General features: G+C 25.9%; 1 protein-coding gene and 1 long non-coding RNA gene across 4 annotated transcripts in view; one reads left to right on the forward strand and one right to left on the reverse strand.

The window, feature by feature from the left end:
• LOC118067921 (TOX high mobility group box family member 3-like) overlaps positions 1-21,070 on the forward strand; it is a 73,632-nt gene that overhangs the window by 46,502 nt on the left and 6,060 nt on the right. For 2 of the 3 annotated variants that reach the window (XM_035084939.1, XM_035084940.1), the window contains exons 2-6: positions 17,386-17,475; positions 18,604-18,738; positions 19,058-19,170; positions 20,138-20,528; positions 20,819-20,931. In XM_035084939.1, coding sequence (XP_034940830.1) covers positions 17,386-17,475; positions 18,604-18,738; positions 19,058-19,170; positions 20,138-20,528; positions 20,819-20,931 — 842 coding nt within the window. Of the gene's footprint in view, positions 1-5,212; positions 5,662-17,385; positions 17,476-18,603; positions 18,739-19,057; positions 19,171-20,137; positions 20,529-20,818; positions 20,932-21,070 lie in introns of those variants that run through there. The other variant, XM_035084942.1, reaches the window with a different exon arrangement.
• On the reverse strand, positions 4,022-5,101 carry LOC118067922 (uncharacterized). Its single transcript, XR_004690443.1, has 3 exons — positions 4,949-5,101; positions 4,480-4,652; positions 4,022-4,141 (listed from the first exon to the last, which is right to left on the reverse strand). It is a non-coding gene; the product is annotated as an uncharacterized lncRNA (long non-coding RNA).

Genomic DNA, 21,070 nt, shown 5'->3' on the forward strand with positions numbered 1-21,070 from the left:
TAGTTGGGGGACGAAGAATGAGTGGCAAAAAAAGGAAGTCGGAGTACGTACGTCCGTACATCAATTCTGACGGGATGATTTACGCGGCGGCCATCAATTCCAGAATAACTCGGTAATAACTGCGCTAAAATATTGCCCACCGTCGACGTGAGTGAGTCGCTGGACTCCGTGCAAGCCCGATTAGATTGAACTTCAGGTCTGTTAAATAATGGAAAAATCGTGATGAAAGATATGTATTTTCTTCCCTTCATATTAGACAGCTAATTTTTACTTTTGCTTTGTACCTAAATCCTTTGTATTTAATGTCATTTTCAGTTACTTGTACGAAATTTAAGAAAATATTTACTGGGGATACAAATCATAAAATTCTTAACTACGATATTTCATTTGAAACCATTCTTGCAGAATTTTAGTTCTGTTAAGTACAACTTTAAAATATGAGACAGAAAATTTATTCCACAGTCATTGAAGAATATTTATTACCAGATTTTACTTCCACCACGAAAACAATAGTTCAGGGGTATTATAATTCATGAAAAATAAAAATCATGCAGAGAAAAATAATTTCGATTAATGCATCACAGCATTTTACGATAAAACTTTTCCTATAATAAACTTTCTTCATTTAAATTCGATCTTATAGTTTTCATTAAAAACTTTTATTATTGTTTTTAGTTTAATTCTCAGTAATATGTTTCAACTGTTGTTATTAATTAATTTTTTCTCTAAAAAAACTTGTCAAAAAAAACATAATTTGTTTATTATTATTCGATAGAAAGATATTTTTGATCACTTTTTTTTCTTGGTAAACTTAATTAACATTCTAAAAAATATTTTATATCAAAAAAGATCTTATACATATTGTATATGATTATTCTTGTTAAATACTCTTGATAAATTAATTAAACTTGTTTGTTTATTCATCATAAACTTCATCTATTTTTCTATCAAAATAATGTCATAAATGTAAAAGTTAAATTGCAGTTCATATTATAAAAGAGGAGATGATTAAATTTAAATATTACCCGTTGAAACCAAACTTATAGACTAATTTGCACATAAATTTCGTTTAAACTGTTCTTTCATAAAATACTCTGACATATCTTTTTAAAAATGATGTACAGCTCTTAATATGTTTCGAAGCCACAATATAATGAGAAATGTTTGTACAAAAGTTTAATAAACGCCTGTCAGTTGAAATACATAGGTAAAATAATGCTGAATTCTCATCACTACTAGTTCAGCTATCGTCGATGTTTCAATAATGTAAAAATTTGCAAGAAAGATTCTTCAATTTCAAGTGATACGTTATACATTATAAAATAATTAATATTTAATTAAGATCTATTCTTAATAGACTTTTGTATTAAATATTTTATGTAAAACAATATCAAAATCCTAGTTAAAAGCTGTTCATACATAATTAAAAAAAGCCTTAATCGATTAAAAATTTTTTGAGGGGTTATTTCACCCCAGACACCACTTACACTCTTCCCCTACTCTACATTAAAAGCAAGTATACATCGTAGGTTTTACATTTAATCATATCCTAAGCTTTGAATAACTTAAAATAAAACCAATGTGAAATTATAGAATTTAGTGAAGCATGAAAAAATATTCAAGTCCATTTGAAATGTAATAAAATTTGTTAATTGCAAATATGCTATATAAGTATACATAAAATCATTGAAAAATAATTATTATTGTATGTAGTTATCAATACTTGTATTGTAAGATATGATTGTGTTGAAACGTTCTATCATAGTTATTATGTTCAAGGCAATTGTAAGTAATGATTACGACGAACTAATTTTATTTCTCCACTTGATTGTTCAATTAAACTAAATAAAAACTACACAGAAAGATATTTTAATAAGTTATAACTTTTTTTGTATTCTATGAATTTAATTTAAGACAATTTACTTAAAAAATTTCCATATCTTATACTAACATCATCTCATTTCATTTGGTTCTTTTCTCTTATTCTCTTTTAAATTATACATTCTGTGACGAGTATTATTCTACTATTTTTAACTTGAATTGAAATTCTATCCATTATTTCATATATTTTGTATTGAAATATATTACAATATAAATCTCAAAATTTCCTATTTCTATGTCACTTATCTATGATTTCTATTATTTAACAGGAAAAGATTAATTTTATTTGAATTTACTCTGCAGTAATTTTTAATAAAATCTAATTTCCTGTGAATCAGTATAGTAGATAAAATTCTGGCTATTTTACATCAAGATTGTAATTATTCAATAATACGATTTCGTCATATCACGTAATATAATTGAATAATGACGAGTATGTTTTTGTGCATGATTATGCAACGTTGAGATAACAAAATTAACTAACTTAATATAATTGACAATGTTACTTTTATTAGAACTATTTTAAATTTATGATATCAAGTTCATTTGAACAAATGTCTATCAATTACCCATTTTTCAATAATTAAAAATTTTTATGTTTGATAACATCCGTAATCAAATGAAGAAGATGATATAACTACTTTACATCGTAATTAATAGAATGATTTGAAAGATAGTTTAAAGATCATCAAAAATATTATTTATACAAAATGTAAATAATTAATATCGTGTTTCATTAAATAAAATATTCATTAGAATATAAATGATTAATCATTTAACTAAATTATCATTTAATATTTTATTAATCGGCTAATTGGAAGCATAAATTTCAAATAAAAGTTTAATTAAAAGAGAAAAAGTATTTTTTTTCTTTTATTACTTGTCCACTTAGAATATTAAATGCTTAAAAAAATGGCTGTTATTTAAGAAGCCTTTTGATCTCTTAATTGAGAACATGAGTGTATGTATATTCAAATGTGTATTTCTCTATCGTTGAAACAAGTAATGAAGATGACTCTTGAGAAGTCTTCAATCTTATTTTAATCATTGAAGCTGTAATCAATTGAAGAATTCTTCTTTTGTGTCATGTATCGACTACATCAAGATCAATCACTACTTCGTTAGCTAACTACCACTGCTGATACGGTTGCTTCAACGAATTCCATTTATTGTTAATCAAGATCAAGATCACTCTAATGATAGCAGAAACTGGTCTTTTAACATTCATTCTTTCAACTAAAAAAATATACCCTTATCTTTCATCATTTTAATTAGTACATAATGAGTTTAAATACAAACTTGAATCATTTCGAGTAATTTAAAATAAAATCATTGTTTTTATTATCATTAAATGAATAAAAATTACTAAATATTTTAACGAGTCACTAAAAAGACTTTGAAATAAAACTTTATGAACAATTGAACAGAACTATGTACTCTAGACTAATTAAAAGTACTAACTTTTATTCTTGATGATTAATTAGAATGAACCCAGACGAATTGAACTCATTTTTGTCACATCAAAATAAAAATGAGCATTTCATTCATTTACATTACGTACAATTAGTCTCCTTCTTTTTCCCACACCAGCCATCACTATTAATGGGCTTTTATTCATTACCCTTTTCTTATTTTGATCCCATTTGTCTTGTTCAACCCAATTAGAAATTATAGTAGATTGAAATTCAAATCTATATTTATGCTTACAGTAATTTATTTATCTTCATAAGAATATGAGATTAGTATGAAGTAGAAATTGCACATCAAAGTAAACGTACTCGACATTAAATCTTGTTTGATGAAAGAGTAATACTCTGGATATGCTTAAAATAGATCTGATTAAAAGCATGATCTAATTTCAAAGTAAAACTAATTCAATTTGGATTATTTCCTTTTTAATAATTTTCAAATTCAGCAAATTCAATATATTTAGTGAATATTTAATCAAGATTTGTGGATATAAAATTCTTATCTTTCTTCTTGGTTTTAATGAAATTTTTTTCTCAAGATTTTTTTATGTTTAACCATTTTTGCTAATATTAGAAAAATATAAATTGAATAACTCATTAAACACTATAATGAATGCTTTTGATGAAGAAAAAAAATTCATTTTCATTAAGAAAACAAAATTTTTTTTTACTTCAGCTATTCACATCATTCTAATTCCTGCAATATATCCATAAAAAATCTTGCGGTAATTAAAATTTTTAATTGAGTTCTATTTTATTTCTTATTGTAATAAAAATTTCCAGTTGATATTCTGTAAAAAAAATTCATATCATTTTTGTGATGGAATGTTTCATTTAAGAAAGATTTATAAATGAAATTATGAAGGAAAATATTAGTATGAATCATTCCAATTCAATAGTCAGTAAACGCAATAATAAAAACAAAATCAGTGTATTGGAAATGTGTAAAAGACTGTTTTGAAAGGAAGAAAAAAAATGAAAAAGAAGGAGAAAGAAATAAGAGTAGAGTGTCGTTAGTATTATAGGTTCTACAGGTCGGACAGAGGGAGGAAGCATGAAGGGTGGAAACCACGACAAAACGGATTTAATATTGAAGCTGAGGAAATTGGATTTAAATAAATTTGAATACTTCTAAAATTAAAGTCTTCCTATGACGTCCACGTGGAAATGTAATAACGTTGAACTGCCCTTCCATTTTTCTGTATTTTTTAACCTCTTTCTATTCTATCTCCTTCTTCATCTACTACTTTCCTACTTCTTAGATATTCTCCATTTAATTCATCTCATTATTCCAACAAAATCCTAGAAACAAATATTTATGTACATTTGCATTCAGATTCCAACCTCAATCTCATTTATAACCTATTATTAAATTAACTCATTAATGCTTCATAAAAGTTTCGTCGACGAATGCTAGTTAAAAATATTCATATAAATAAATTATCATTCATTAATGTGATGAACAATAATCCTTATTTACAATGTTTTGAATGCAAAAACATGACAATGAATAAATAAATAAATACGATGCAACACATATCATATTAATGTGTATTTAGATATTATACCTACAATGAAATAATTGCTTGAATACTTACACAATAGCTGCATAATGAATGTATCAAATTAAATGATATGTGCTTGAATGATTTTTCTTTGAATACTATTGAAAAAATCGTTTTGTAATTGCACTTGTTAAAAGCTACAATAAATAAAGTGTCTAAGTACAGAATTGCACAGAATCAAGTTCCCCTTCTACTATAGTCTCCCACTTTTATTTCTACCTTTCTAATTTTCTCCCACTTGTCGACTACTCTCCTATTGCGCTGCTTGTCCCCACCATTTTGGAGTCACCACCGCGTCGCTTAGTCATTCCCGCGCCGACCACCACGAGGAGCGCGCGTCGTTTTGCCACGCTGTCTGTTACGCCACGAGATTCGTTAACATAACCACGTTTTTGCCAGTAAAACTTTAGTGCAATCTTGATATTAAATTGAAAATTTAATGAAAGCTGCAAGTTAAGTGTTTACTCAATTATTCAGTTGTGGAATTATATATCACGTGTTTACGTTTTCTTAGAAAACATTTGTGATTACTACTATACACAACTGTATTTTGTTTACGAGTCATTTGACTAGTGTTTGGTGTTATACACTGTGTAGTCGATAAATGACCGTATTTTATACATAATTAGAAGAAACTTACTTTAGTTATAAGTAGTTTCAATACAATATTTATTTTATTTTTGTGGTGTCAGTGAAATTTCCGTACTAAGCTGGATTCCATTCTGTCAGCATACACGGCTGAGCCGGTAAGTTTGGAATACACAAGCCACTTCAATTTCCTTTAACGAATAAGCTTTAAATTTAATTTATAGACGCATTAAAATCTAGGAATTAATTAATAATTAATTGGAGCAATTTTGGAAAAAGTTTGTAAGAACAGTTTTAACGCCATCTCGTGATAGTTTTACGTAATAGACACAGTTGGGCTCCAAATATAAATTGAAGGTTTTTAGGTGCAATGGCCGTTGTTCATTGTGTCTAAGCTATTATGATATATGAATTGATGCTGCAAATTCCAAGATAAATAATACTTATTTCTCTTTTTCACCTGTATTTTATTTTTTTATCTTATTCACTTCATCTGCACTATTTAGTCTTTCTATGTAATTTGAAATCTAAATATTATTGTTTACTAAGTAACTAATTATTTTTCGAGTTTTTACTTTTTTTTCTTCAACTATTTTCAATGCATGTTGTTATTATTAGAGAAATAATAATACAAAATTTTTATGCAATCCTACCTTCTGAGTCTCACTAAAGTTTTAAAATAATATTATTAGAATAACAAGAAATGTCATTATTATTTTTTGTCAATTATTAACTATTATTCTAATGATTGTTATTATTATTATTTTCACATTTTACCATTCACTATATCACCTCGAATTCAAAATGAAAAGCTCTAATTTCTGTTATCTAAAATGAAAATCGTAATCGGGTGGCTTATCAAACCCAACACAAATTAACATAGTTCTATGTAATCTTTCAATCTTAAATTCTTTTTTTATGCTGATGAAAATCATAAAATGATAGATAAACAATTATATATTTGAAAGTTTAATTATCGACGTGATTGAGATTATTCATATTAATTCAAATTTAAATTAATAATGAAAATACCGAGAATGAATCAATCAACTACTTTTAACGTTTTTGCTACAATTACTCATAATAACGTTTAATTAGATCGTATAAATATGCATAAATTTCAATCTAAATAACAAAATGTTAATTTTAATCAACATTTAATTATCGAGAAAATAAGTATATTATATTAATTAATTAATTTTCAAGCGAAAATTTATTTATACAAAAACTGTCTAATGATGGCGAAAAATATTGGAGTATAGTTGATTGAATAACTTATTGTGTACTGTAATAAAAATTAAATAACAATCAATTATTGGATTTGGAAAAATTGAACGTTGAAGTTGATTGATTATCATTGATTCAAAATGATATTACTCATAATAAAACTAAAATACAATTTTAATCATCAGATTATGATGATAAATATCTTGTTATTTTTTATTTTTTTTTTTTAATTTAATGGAATAACGGACAAGCTAATAACTGAGTATTACTTTTTAATCTTTTTTTATGACTATTATTTATTTTATCCTGATCTTAATTTTATTTTCATCACAAGTGGATCAGTCAGATTTCATCTAGTAAATCTTTTAAGCTGTTTTAAGAAATTTAAGTTCAGTTTAGGCATTCATTAAATCCAACTGTTTTCTAAGTCAGGTATAAACATCTGTTCCAGTTTCACCAACGACATTACAATAGTCGAGTTTGAAATTCAAAAACACGGAATATTTTTTTGGATAATCATTTATTCGCTGACTCAGTTTTTCTTTGTAATTTTTTTTCAAATATTTATAGAACTGTTCATTGTCATGAACTATAAATAATATTTTTGTAGACATTTTTCTTTTTTTATCAATCTACCTTTTGTTATACTAAAAATAATCAATTCGTTGAAATTATTTTGTTTTCGATCAAGTAATATAATTAATTAATAATATATTTTTCCCACATCAATAAATAGCCAATTAGTCAATTAATTGCATTGTTGTTAAAATAAAGTGGGTTAATTACATTCATCAATGTAGTAGTTACATTACAAGTTAACTTGTAAGTGATGAGAGAAAACGAAAGATACGAGAGAGGACATAGAGGACAATTTAACTCGAGTTTAAATGTGTGTGTGTGTGTGTGTGTAGATGCGGATACCATCTCGAATAAAGAGCAAAACTTTATGGATAGGAGATGAGGAGTAAAGGGAATTCGATTGATTTCTAGCTAAAGCAATGCATTCGATTAACTGTTCCGCAAGTAAGAAATAAAAGGAATACAATAAAAGTAATATGAACGTAATTTACAATCGAATTCTATTTCAAGTTTTATTGAATAATGATATTTTTGATGATTTGTGGGATTTCAAGGAAACAATTCAAATAATCTAATAGACTGATAAATTATTTTTATCACTCACTGACTCTTGTTTAATGACGAATTGTGGTTTTTTTCCATGATAAAATCATGATCTTGACTGAATATGAGATTTGCCAGGCGGAAACAATTTATAAAAATGATGACATATGAATGTTTTTAAAATTAAAACAACAGATAGAAATAAAAGAGTAAAAATCCTATTCAATGTTTTTAATTCTTTGTCTGCTAATGAAAATTTTAACAATTCTTTGTGTTCATTGTATTTTTCTACAATCTTTTTTTATTCTTCGTATACATAATTTAAATATTCATATATTCCATTTTTCATTCTCACAATAAATTACAATATTCTTCCCCTCTACTATTCTTCCCCTCGTTACTTCTCATGAGAGGATGATTAAGAAATTTATACGCATCATGTTTGATCCGTCTTTTTCTTTGATGTCTCCAAGCAGTTTTACACTTCTAATTGCAATTAACACTTTGAAAGATAAAGTTGCTTTGATATCTTTCCCCTTTTGCCTTTATATTTCCTTAGTTTTTTTTTTCTTTCACTTCATACATACTTCTAGATTTCTTTTTGCACATGTGGGGTTTACATGTATGTAAATATTTTTTATTTCATTTTAATTCATTCCGAATATAGAGATCACACCTCTTTCCATATTTATTCTGAAAATTTTTCAATTCACTTCTTGTTTTAATGAGAATTTTTTTTTATTTATCGAGAAAAAAGAAGATTCAATCAAAAACTTTTCAGCTATTTATATTTGTTTTGGAGTATGATAAATATTGTCATTAATGATTATGTGTATTTTGAAGCACTACTTTGAATTTATTGTCATGACAATTCCAATTTTAAAATTCATCACAACAGTCGATAGTATTTTAATACATATTACATATATGTACGTTGTGAAAACGTATTTTAAATTTTTTGAAAGATTTTTTTTTCCTTTTTATACCTGCTTGGCTTTATGCTGTATAATCATTTAGCCCAAGACCTTAACTGTTCCATTATAAAGCAATGGACAGGCTTGCCTGCTGTTGCTTTCTATTCGAGTTCAGTCTTCGAGACTTTCGATTTTAGGGGCAGAAAGATCTCGCAAAGTTATTTTAAATATCGACGTAACATTTATGGAATTTTTTTCTTTATGTATTTTCAATTTTTCATAACAATAGGGTATTCTTATTTTATCAATACATTAACATTAATGAGATTAAAAATCCGTTGCATAAAATTTTTTTAAAGGGAATGTATACACTTTACTCTATTGTGTTTATTAAAAAACCATCGATAAATTTTTTTCTTCAAAATTAACACATCATTAAAAATAGTTTTTTGTTAAAAGATTAATACTTCATGCTTTAGTGGAATGAATAGTTTATTTTATTTCTATTAATAGAAATATTATTGAAGATTTTAAAATACTTTTATTCCTTTTAATTTATTAATAAAACGATAATTGAGAATAATTTATTTTGATTAATATTATTAATGTGGTGGTTATTGTAATCACCGTTGCAAATATTACAAATAGTAACTATTACATAGCTAATTTAAACGATTGCTTCATTCATTCAAATAATTGCTTGAAAGCTGAGCGATTTTTCTATTAATCTAGATCATAAATTGTACGAAGCATTGAAGAAATTATAATCTTGCAACTAAAGAATTTTATTATTAATACAAATGTTAGTTATTACATTTTTTAAAATAATTACTTTGAGAGTCAATAATTTAAGTTTAGCAGTAAAATAATGTGAACTGAATTTCGCTATATATTTTTCTTTTATTTCATACAAATTTATTACATTACCACGTAATTCTTATTATTCTATTAAATATGAATTTTTTACTTTCAAGTGAAGGTCATATTTATTATTAATGTAAGCATGATTTAAATGCTTGAAAATAATTGTTTGTAAAATGATTCCTTTTTTTAGCTGAGCAAATATTGAATCACTTCAATTTTGATTATTTCATTCATTCAACAGTTTTTATCACTGACTGATATAAACTGTGTTTTCCTTTTTGTATTGATTGATCAACCGAGTGAACATGCATAGCATAGTTGCTATTGACAACGCGTCAATATTGCAAGAAATTTTTATAACCTTGAATTATAAACGAGTTTGACAATTCAAGTGCAGTTCAACTTTTTTATTTTTTTTTTTTTCAATAGAAAGTTTTATTCTTTACTTTAATAATAGTCATTTTCTACTAAACTATTCAGTTTGAAAATAATTCAACGATTTTTTTCAGCATAAATTTTTTTTTTTTTTTGATTTCAATAAATTTAATGCCTGTCATACCATGTTTAAATATCAATTATTAAATCAGGACATTCTCCTAATTGAAATCACTATTATTCTCATTGATTTTCGATAACTTTTTTTTACTGTTCAATTCAATTCTACTGTCAATCATTTGTTTTTTATTAATTTAAATTTTTAGCGCATTCAACTGGCATTAAATTTACGTTTATCTGACTGTATAATTTATTAGGTAATTTCGGGAGACGTTACTCACAACTCATGTAATGCAGTGATAAGATTATCCAACTTCAATAATATATAATGTTGTTATAAGATATAATAAAATATCAGTTAATGTTTTTTTTATGTTTACTTAAAAGACACAATTTTCATGTTATACCTAATGACAAGAAACTGGTTTTTGATTCGTTCAAACAGAGAATGTGTTCTCAACTCGTGACTTGAAGTTCTATTAGATACAAAAAAAAGAACACGTCACGAAGTTGAACAAACCAATTCACTAATCAAAATTCTTATGTACTGAATAATTTATCTGACATTTTTCATTTTAAAATTAAAATACAGTAAATGTCTTTTCAGCAATACATAATGTATATAATTCAGTAGTTAATAATAATTTTATGACTTTTAACATTTAATCATTTAAATTGTAAATAATTTTTATTAGAAAATAGTTAACTTTAATAATTGAGGGATAATTAGCTGCTAGAGAAATGAATGTAATAATTGCTTCAACTAAATTAATAATTTCGTTCATAATAAAATAAAATATTTATGTTGCTGTTATTGTTAACTTTGAAAATAGCAACAGTATGGCAGTTGGATTATCATCCAAGTACCGATTTCAAAGTATGTATAGTGTAATCGGTAACATAAACAGTTCAACGGAGAAATATAACGAAAGTATGTAGACGAACTTTTCTGGCGTCTACCTGCTGACGTTCCTCGTAAAAGCTTTGGGTCGATTGTAGATTCCCCATCTCAATAGGTTAACTTCAGAATGTAATCTTGCAATATGCCCAACTGGCGTTGTTTTTAAATCCCACTTCCGGTTATCTTGAAATGTTGATGAAACAAATACAACCAACATTAGAACATTAATATAAATCTCACTGTGACAATTTATTAAATTTACAAAGTTTTACTCAAATTAATTACAACATTATTTCTACGTAACAGACAGCAGACAAACTTACTAAAAGTTTAATTAAATTGAGTATTTCAATTATTTTCAACATTTCAACGATTAAAATTTGACTAAATGTGAATGCAAACAATTCTTTTAAAGATTATATTTATATATGAACTTTTACAATGGAAACAAAAAACAAAAAATCAAGTCATAAAAAGACGATAAAAATAATCTGAATACTCATTTATATTCTTATGCATAATAAAACAGGATTGACTTTTATTTATAATTAGTGAATTGATTTATGTTATTAAATACAAAAAAATCAATTAGAAAATGTAGTAAATAATTTTTTAATTAGTCAAATAAAAAGTAAAATATTCAGTTAAATGCAGGATATTTATTGCACTCTTTTTATTCTTTGATGCAATTTAAAAAAATTTATGGAATAATAATGCTATTTTTCATTCTTTTCTCTTAAGCTCGTTTTCTCTGTGTAGTAATAAATATCAAGACATCTAGAAAAGAAAAGTAATTTAGAAATCTTTTTCTCTTTAATATTTATTTATTAATAAAATCTACGTTTTAATTTAAAAGCTCATTAAATCATTACAAATTATATAAAATATTTATTTTACGTCTATTATTTACTTGTTATTGTGTTCGAAATATACTCTGAGAAAATTTCATATAAACTTGGTTATTTTAAAATTACAGGAAAATTACCATGTAGGAGGGTAAAAATTTTGTTCTAAGTGTGACGAATTATTGTTAGGATATAGACTAAAATCATTCTGAGATGGATAATTTTTCCTACAATTTTGGAATGCCTTAGGTTTATTTTAAATTATAGGGTAATTTTTGTAGATAATTTTCTTCCTATGTGATTTATGGATTTGCTTCATTTTGTCTAAAATAACAAACGTTATACGAATAATTTAAATTTTTATTATAATATCTAAGATTTAAGTTTAAAAAAAAAATTTATGGCTAAAAATGAATTTAATTACGATGATGAATGTTTTTTCTAATAAATTACTATTTATACTCGAAACCTTTTTTTGTGACTTAATATGGATGGAAGAAAAAAAAAACAAGAAAGACTCAAATGAGCACAAAAAAGATGAAAGAATCAGGGATGAATTACTTGAAATAAAAAAGACGAGTTTTTTTTTACTCCAAACTAATTTAGAGTTGTAAAAAAAAATCTAATTCGAATAAAATTGTTGAGAATGTTTTTTTTATTTGTTGGAATATGTTTTTTGGACCAATAATGATAATTACCATTCAATTTTTGATAGCACAACATAACTTATTTCTCGACAAAGTAAGAGTTAATCAACGTATGATAATACCTTATTCATGAATAATCTCTGTTCATTATACGAACATAGAGTCATATTTGCTCCAATTTCATTGATTAAATTAACCTCATGACTAATTATTTAATATGTTGTTTAAAGTTAATAAATATTGTAAAAAGGCATCCTTGACATAATCCAATTGTGCAATAAACACATAAGTGTACGTATATGTTAAAGATAAATAACTTAATCTTGAAAGAGAATTTATTATTCTCATGAAGTAATTGAAGAATTAATTGAGTTCACATGGGAATAGAGTTTATCTGAGTTGTTTCCTGTGTCCCGTTTGTTAAACCGGAATTGCCTATCTTAGACTTGTTATTCCTTTGCATTCTATTCTTCGCCCTGTTGGTCGACCTTCAAATCGGCCAGTTAACGTGACTAACCTATCGTTAACTCTTTTGTTAATCGTTGCCTCAAGAGAGTCTTCAGGTTGTAATTTATGATAATCGCAAATCGATAACTCTTCTCTGAGCAATCTAAGTGCTCGATCTTCTGCCCGTCAAAGTCTTGCTCTTTACTATACTCTCCCTTCAGGAGAAGAGTCTTGATAGACCATCATAAATGTCCAGAGCTGTCTCTCCAGTCACTCATACTTCATTTTCTCTATCTCTTTCTTTTCTCTCCAAGCAAATGCACCAATGTGTATATTGACTTTCATGTAATTCATTTAACACTAGAGATATGCTTAAATAATTTTTACTACATATATTACTGAGCTGTACTTATGTTCATAAGTTTGTACAAGGGTGCTACATGGTTGAGGTTGTTGTTACTGGTGTGGTTGTACAACAAAATAGCTTTCACTTACACGAAATATTCTATCTAATCGGCTTAAATATTTTTTATAAAGCTTAATGGCTCTTGAAAAATCATAAATAACATGAGTATTTGTGTTTTGCTTTATCATATTATATATGTTATGTTTTACTTTTATCAAAAGTTTATGTTTAATTTTAATCTCTTTTTATCTGACAATAAGGAAACATTTGAATATTTTTATAATTACTTGGAGAAGATATTTTTATTGAGCTATTAATAATTAATATATGCAAAAATATTCTTTAAAGATTTTTATGTACCTCACTTTTTCATTAAGAATCACCATAATTTTGTATTATGTCTATTGCACAAAGAACTCAATCTACATTTTACCTCTTACTTTGGTAATAAATCAGATTTTTTTCTGTTCATTCTGCCCAAAACTGTAGTAAAATTTGAATTTAATGCCTTCCATAAATATTCATTTTCTTCATATTAAATATACTACTCCAAAATTGGCGTTATTTATTTCGGTTTAGCACATGTTTTCCTCTGTTGCAAAATCTCCATTAAAAACTTTCTCATTTTTATGAATAAAAAGCAACAAAAATTAAAATAAATTTTTCAATAAATATTACGAAATATTTTTACACTAAATAATCGATGAGAAAGTAAATAATTTTTAAAGATTTATCATGATTGTAAATATAAATAATTGGTAGAATTAAAAAAAAACGAGTAAACACTTGTCATCAAACAATTTATAACATAATTGAATAAATTTATTACTTTGAATATTTATTAAAAGTAATCCACACCTTTTTTACCTTTGATTAATTGAAAATAAAATAAAATCAGTAAACTTTCCATATCCATCAAAGTTTTTAATGACATTATTGACTAATAAAATTAAAAATCAAATGAAAAATGAAATAAAATATCAATCCTGTTGTGAATCTGTCAAATATGTCGTTGAAATAGCTTGTTTGCCATTGATCGTAATCGTGTAAACTATATTCTTACAAGATTTCCCACACATTGCAAGACATACATCTAAGGACTTAACTTATGTATTGAACTTTCGCACTAACGTACACTATTCTGCCATGTAAATTCGATTTAGAATGTCACATAAATTACGTTTGAATATTATTTATGGTAATCTCTCTGGTTAGATTGCTCCAAGCCATAAGCATTGCATGAATATTTGACGTTTAATTTCTTGAAAGTGGTAAACTTAGGCGATAGATAGGTCGTTTGATTATGAAAATGTGGGGTCAAATACAATTTATTCAAGTATAAGATTCGATTGATATGACATTTATTGTTAGATTACGTGTAAAACTTGACTGATTAGTAGATTTGAGATATGAAAAACCAACGTCTATCAGTGTTGCAAATATTTACTTATGCATAGAGTTGTATTCCTAATGGATTAAGTGAGTTATCTTTACTCATTAATAACTAAAATTTCTTTTGTTTGTCTATCAAAGTATTTCTTTTATCATAACATAAAACGCCAAGGGTATTATATTCATTGCTTATTGTTATAAAATTATTGTTTAACTTTATCAGCTTTAGATCAACAAAAAAAAATCTCTGTAATATTTATTAGCAGCATTTCAAAGCTGACATTCTAAGCTCTACAATAACATCATAGTCATTACGATGTGATTATTTTTTCGGAAGTTACTAGTGCTTAAGGTCATAATTGACGTCTTGGCTTTATCAGTTGACATTTAATAATTTTTTGCGATACATAAGGGATGATAAAAAAATTTGATCATCCCAAGTTAAAACTTATTAAAATAAGTTTTTGAAAGAGCACCATTTATTTGGATTTAGTAAGTTTTCTATACAACAAAAACTGATTAAAAAACATGACAGCATTTTGCTTTTTTTTGTCATTAATTTCTTCTTTACTTTAAAGTTACAAAATCGAGCTTTTAAAATAGCGGTTGATTAATTTGAATCATTAGTTGAGAAAGCTAACCTCATTATTTTATGGAGCTTGAAACTAAATAGCATTAGTTTTAATTATACTACGATATTCCAAATTACCAACACAGTATCCCAAATATACTGCATTTTCACTATAATGCTATTAAACAACCAAACAATATCATCTAATAATTTATGCAACTTTATCTGTGCCATAGTATATTCATCTTATCACTCAAATACATTTAATTACAATTTACAAAAAAATATATACATATTAGACTCGTCGTTATTTTAATTTTGATTATTTGGAAATTTAATTAATTTATATTTATATAAAAAGTTATAAGGATATTATAAACTCTAATTTATTTGTTAAGATATTTTTATCGCAACAGAGAGAGAGGAACAAATTTTTTTCATTTTAAAAGAAAAAGCGTGCATACAGTTTGATAAGGGAGATATTTGATCAAACATTTGAGAGTAGACAGGAAAAAAATTAAATGAAGCGCGTCATCAGCGTTATTTTTTGTTACTTTCCCTTCCCTCATTCTATTCTTTTAACTTTTCTCGTTTCGTTGAAATATGAGATTGCCTCCTTTTCTATTTTATTTTCTATGCCAGTAAACAAAAGAAGAAAAAATAATTTCAATTATGCACGATAAAACTTACCAAGAGAAAAAGAGAAATAACTTGTATTTTTAATTTAAAATTTTCAATTAATTTTCGACAATGATCAAACCACGCCTCCACTCCTTTTATTCATCTTTTTCACATTTTCTCTACATTTTTTTTTATGCTTCAGTTATTCAAAGTATTTTCATTATGAAAAAAGTCTTTAACGTGAAATATCAACTTTATAATTAAATATACTGTTGAATAGAAAACTAAAATGTTCATTAATTTCATTTATGTTTTTTGAAGATTTTTTTAAATTTTTTATGCAGATATTACAGTTACATACAACAATAATCATAAATATTATCTTGGAGCATAATATTCACATAAACATTATTTATGATAATAAGTATATTTTTTAGAGCTTAATCTTCAGATATAATTTTTTTCCTGCTTTATTATAGTCCTCTGTATGGAGTATAAAATATACGAAATAATTATGATTATATAACACAAGTTATATTCACGTCCAAAATAATGAAAATGGTTTTATCTAATGAAAATGAAAAAAAAAAAAAGTTCTAGTCTCAACGACTGGTAGAATATAATAGAAGTATAGTAGAGACGGTAATCTGTATATAACAATAATAATACGTGTCTCACATATTCGTGGACATTTTATGAAGAATGTAAAGAAATAATCACTCATATAAAAAAAATTTTGAACCCATTTTAAAAATAGTCTAATGTCATCAGATTACATCAACTTAAAATTCAATTATTTATTCGTTTATTAAAGGATAATATTTATGTTATTTTCGAAATTATCAGTAATATATTGATTTACAAGCAACCATATTTTTCCAATATCGATAGAATTTTTTTAATCAATTCTAACGAATGTTTTTTTTTATCAGAAATCTCTATTTTTACTTACCTTACAAATAATGATGAAATTACATATTATCAATTCTGTTAATAAATGTATCAATGTAAAAAAAAACTAGTCCATAAGAATAAATCATACGTGTTTCAAGATATTTAATCAGCATTCTTGACGCAATAGATAAATTTTTACGATAATACTAACACAACTGTGTATTTACTTGCAACTAATGAATCTATTCATTTTTCAAATATTTTTTTCCTATGATTTTATTATTATAAAACGAATAAAATAATAATAATTATTATCTACTTCGACAGGTTCATGTAATTAGAATTATAATTAGTTTGTCTTGCTTAGTCGAATAAGATAAATAACAGTTATAACATCTAGAAAAAAAAAATGTGTTTTATTATTTTCTATCATTATAAATATCATTTTAAAAATTGAGGTTTCTATTATAAGCTATTCTTTACATTTTATAATTGAATTATTAAATTAAAATGCTTTAAATTTTTTATTGTTACAGAGAAGCGACAATCTTGATTTGTCACTAAACGTGCCCCAGCATCATCAGACAACATATCATCACGACAATAATTACACCATGACTGACCAAGTAAGTTATTGATTATCAATCTCAAATAATTTAGCTCCTCATGCATTATACATTTTTAACTGAATTATCTTCCTGAAGAGAAAATTGTATAAAATAATCATAATATTAATCTATGTTTTGCAGAATAAAAAAAGAAAAAATATACATTAAGAAAAGATAATTCATAATAACAGCCTAGATTATGCAAAATATTATAAGAAATATTGTAAAGTTAAAACTTATAGAGTATTTTCAAATGCTAGACATCATAATAGCAAAGTTATGAAGAAATTGAAAAAAAAAAAGATAGAGGCGGGATCAATATAGGTAGCCTGTTTGCTTCAAAGAAAAATTCCTGACGCTATTAAATCCAATTTAAAAACTTTTATTCTTTATCTTTTCCTTTTTCCAATACCACCGATGCGGCTCTGCAACAAATTTATTTTCTTTCGTCTTTCTTTGAAAGATCCCCCAGAAAGAGAATAAATTGGTAAAAGGATTTTGAACAATATAATGCTATCTATCATCCGCGTGGGTGGATTCACGAGGGTTAGATTCTTTTTGATTCAACTTTCATGTTCTTTATCTCCCTCTTCCTTTTCCTTTATTTCATGTTCTATTTCTATACCTCTTTGTCAAGGTTCTTAATCTCTACTCTGCAAATGTTTTTACATACTTATTTCTTACGATACTTCAATTTTTATCTTTGATATAATAACTGTCTTTTGTTCAATTATTGAAAATAATTATATCTTACAATCCAATAAATAACACAATAATAATTTAATTATTGTCAAAGAACCAAGAGAAAACATTCCAATTGTTGATAAACTTTGTACAATGTAGTTGGGAACAATAGATAGATTGAATTTCTTATTTGGAAACTAAAAAGTTGAAGTTTTTAAATTGATTTTTCTTCTTCTTGAATCCAGTTCTTTTTCATAAAGATACGATCATTCAAAAGTAATTGAAATTTATTGGAAATTCTTATGATTCATTGAAATTTAAAATTTTCTTACAAACTGAAAAGAAATTAAAAATTACTTGGTATTTGAAATTTCAGAGTTTTTTTTTTCATCTTCAATCAAGAATAAAATTTAATTACAAAAAGTTTAAAAATTAAAATTATTTTAATTATCTGATTATTAGACATTTCATACTCCAAGTTTTGGTGATGAAGACTTTGATATTCCTGCAATTCATCCCCATCAACACCAGCAACAGCATCAGCAAGCACAGCATCATCAACAGTCACATGATCCAATGCATGGATATCAGTCTCAGGTAATTATTCACTATTACAATAACATTTTCTATTAATTGAAAATGCATTAATTATATTTTATCAATTGAATTTTAAAATAATATTGTATTGATATTCTTGATTATACTCTACAATTATTGATTTCTGAAACCTATTTACTTTTCATTCTTTCCATTACACTCAATCGTATCCACACGAATTAAATTGTTATTCTTGATTGCTTTTTTAACGAAGTTTATTTTATTATTTATTTTTTTTTCCTATCAATCAATACTGTTTGAAAATTGACTATTCATGTAGATAACAACTGTTCTTATTTATCTTTCTTTTCAATTACAGATGATTCAAGGAAATATGCAGCAATCTACAGATGGTTTGAATTTAGATTCTGGAGGATATCAACAAACCCTTTACATTCAGCAAGATCATTCAATGCAATCAATTAATGTCAGGTAAATATGTACAAATTTAGATAGCTGCTCAGTAACTTTTCTCATAAATATTTTTTTCATCATCAATCTATTCTACCTGCAGTGTTGGTGCTGTTTCATTAATCTTTTTTTCTTTAAAAAAAAACATCATCTAAAAATGACTCTTGAGTGCATCAGGGTAGATTTATTTTCGAGATAATATAAAATTCCTTTTCATCTAAAATTTAAATCATTAAGGTATCAAATATTAATTAAAAATTAATGAGCATTTTATTTCATTAGGTAATTAAAATCAATATAAATTTACTATAGATAATTACATATAATTAAGTGTTGGTTAGTTTTATGTACAGATTCTATCAATAGCTATAATATCTTTTTAATACTTGTTCGTTACGGCATGAGAAAGATTTCCATAGGGATTGTTGGATATGAGTTAGGTTAGGCAGAAGTTGATATAGAGTAAGCTGTAAATTTCCCGTTGCTGACGCAGCACTGGTTATATCTCAAAAGTTATCCAATTTGTGTTAGAGTAGCATTCAACCGTTGGATACTAACCATAACCAGCTTTTATTTTGCTAACTTCTCCCTTCACTCAGACCCTTTCTTCTACTTGTTTGATTTTTTCTCTTTAAAAATACGATCTTGTTTATACTCACTATGATAATCAAATTTTTATCATTCGAAATACTGTCTCGTATTTATTAAAAAAACAAAAGTTATTATTCCAAATAAGGTAACATAGTTATTGTACAGTGGTGAATTATAAATATGGAAACTTTCATAACTTTTAATAATTTATTCTCATATGTCCTGTATAATTTTTACTTTGGAGTAGCTTAATTCAATTCAGTCATTTAAATTTATTTATTCAGGGAAAGTTTCAAAAAGTAAAACAGCCATATAACTTAACGATCAAATATTTAACATTAGTAGTAAGTAATTATCAACCATATTAAAAAAAGGAAATAAATATTTATTTATACAGTTCTGCATATACGAGTCCTCAAGGATCATATCAGACATCTCAGATGACTTCACCTGGACAACAGCACAATAATCAACAATTGTTACTTCTCCAACAACAGCAGCAACAGCAACAACATAATCAACATCAACAACAGCAACAGCAGCAGCAACAACAACAACAGCAGCAACAACAGCAACAGCAACAACAACAGCAGCAAGTACAAATGCAACAACATATGCAATATATTCATTCACAGCAGCAGCAACAAATTCAACAGCAACAGCAGCAAATACAGTATCGAAGTCCGACGGGTGGTAGTCCACCAACTATTGCATCGAACATCATTTCAGAGAATAATAACACCACGACCAGTGAAGATAGTGATGATAGTACCCCTCATTCTGGCATTGTGAGCACTGCTTTTGAGTTCTTTTTTTTATTGTGCTTTTATAACATTAAATTTTAACAATTATATTATTTTTAAAGTCTATTATGTATTTCAAATGTATTGTATAATTGTTGAAAATTGAAAGACTGTTGGAACAAGTTTAATTTAAATTTTTATCATTTTCAAATAACTTCAATATTGAAAACTTTTGTTGACTATTATAATAAAAGAATCATATATTGAATTTATAAACACTATTCGATATATAATCAATATTGAATTTATTTTTAATGGTATATTCGACTTTACAGATTGCTGGAATTAAACGACCATCTCCTGAACCAGCTGATGCTGTCAATAAAATTCAAAAGAAACCGAAGGTGCAAAAAAAGAAAAAGAAGAGAGATCCCAATGAACCTCAAAAGTATGTATATATTTTTTACAAAAAATTCTCAATACTCTTTTATTATAGATTAATAATTAAGATTAATCAAATCTACCAATCCCATCATCATAAAAAATTGTTTCCAATCTCCAGCCAAGTACTATTCATCATAAGAAAC

This window comes from Chelonus insularis, unplaced genomic scaffold, assembly GCF_013357705.1.
Source record: "Chelonus insularis isolate UGA/USDA-ARS -01 unplaced genomic scaffold, ASM1335770v1 contig_398_pilon, whole genome shotgun sequence".
In the NCBI taxonomy this organism is placed as follows: domain Eukaryota; kingdom Metazoa; phylum Arthropoda; class Insecta; order Hymenoptera; family Braconidae; genus Chelonus; species Chelonus insularis.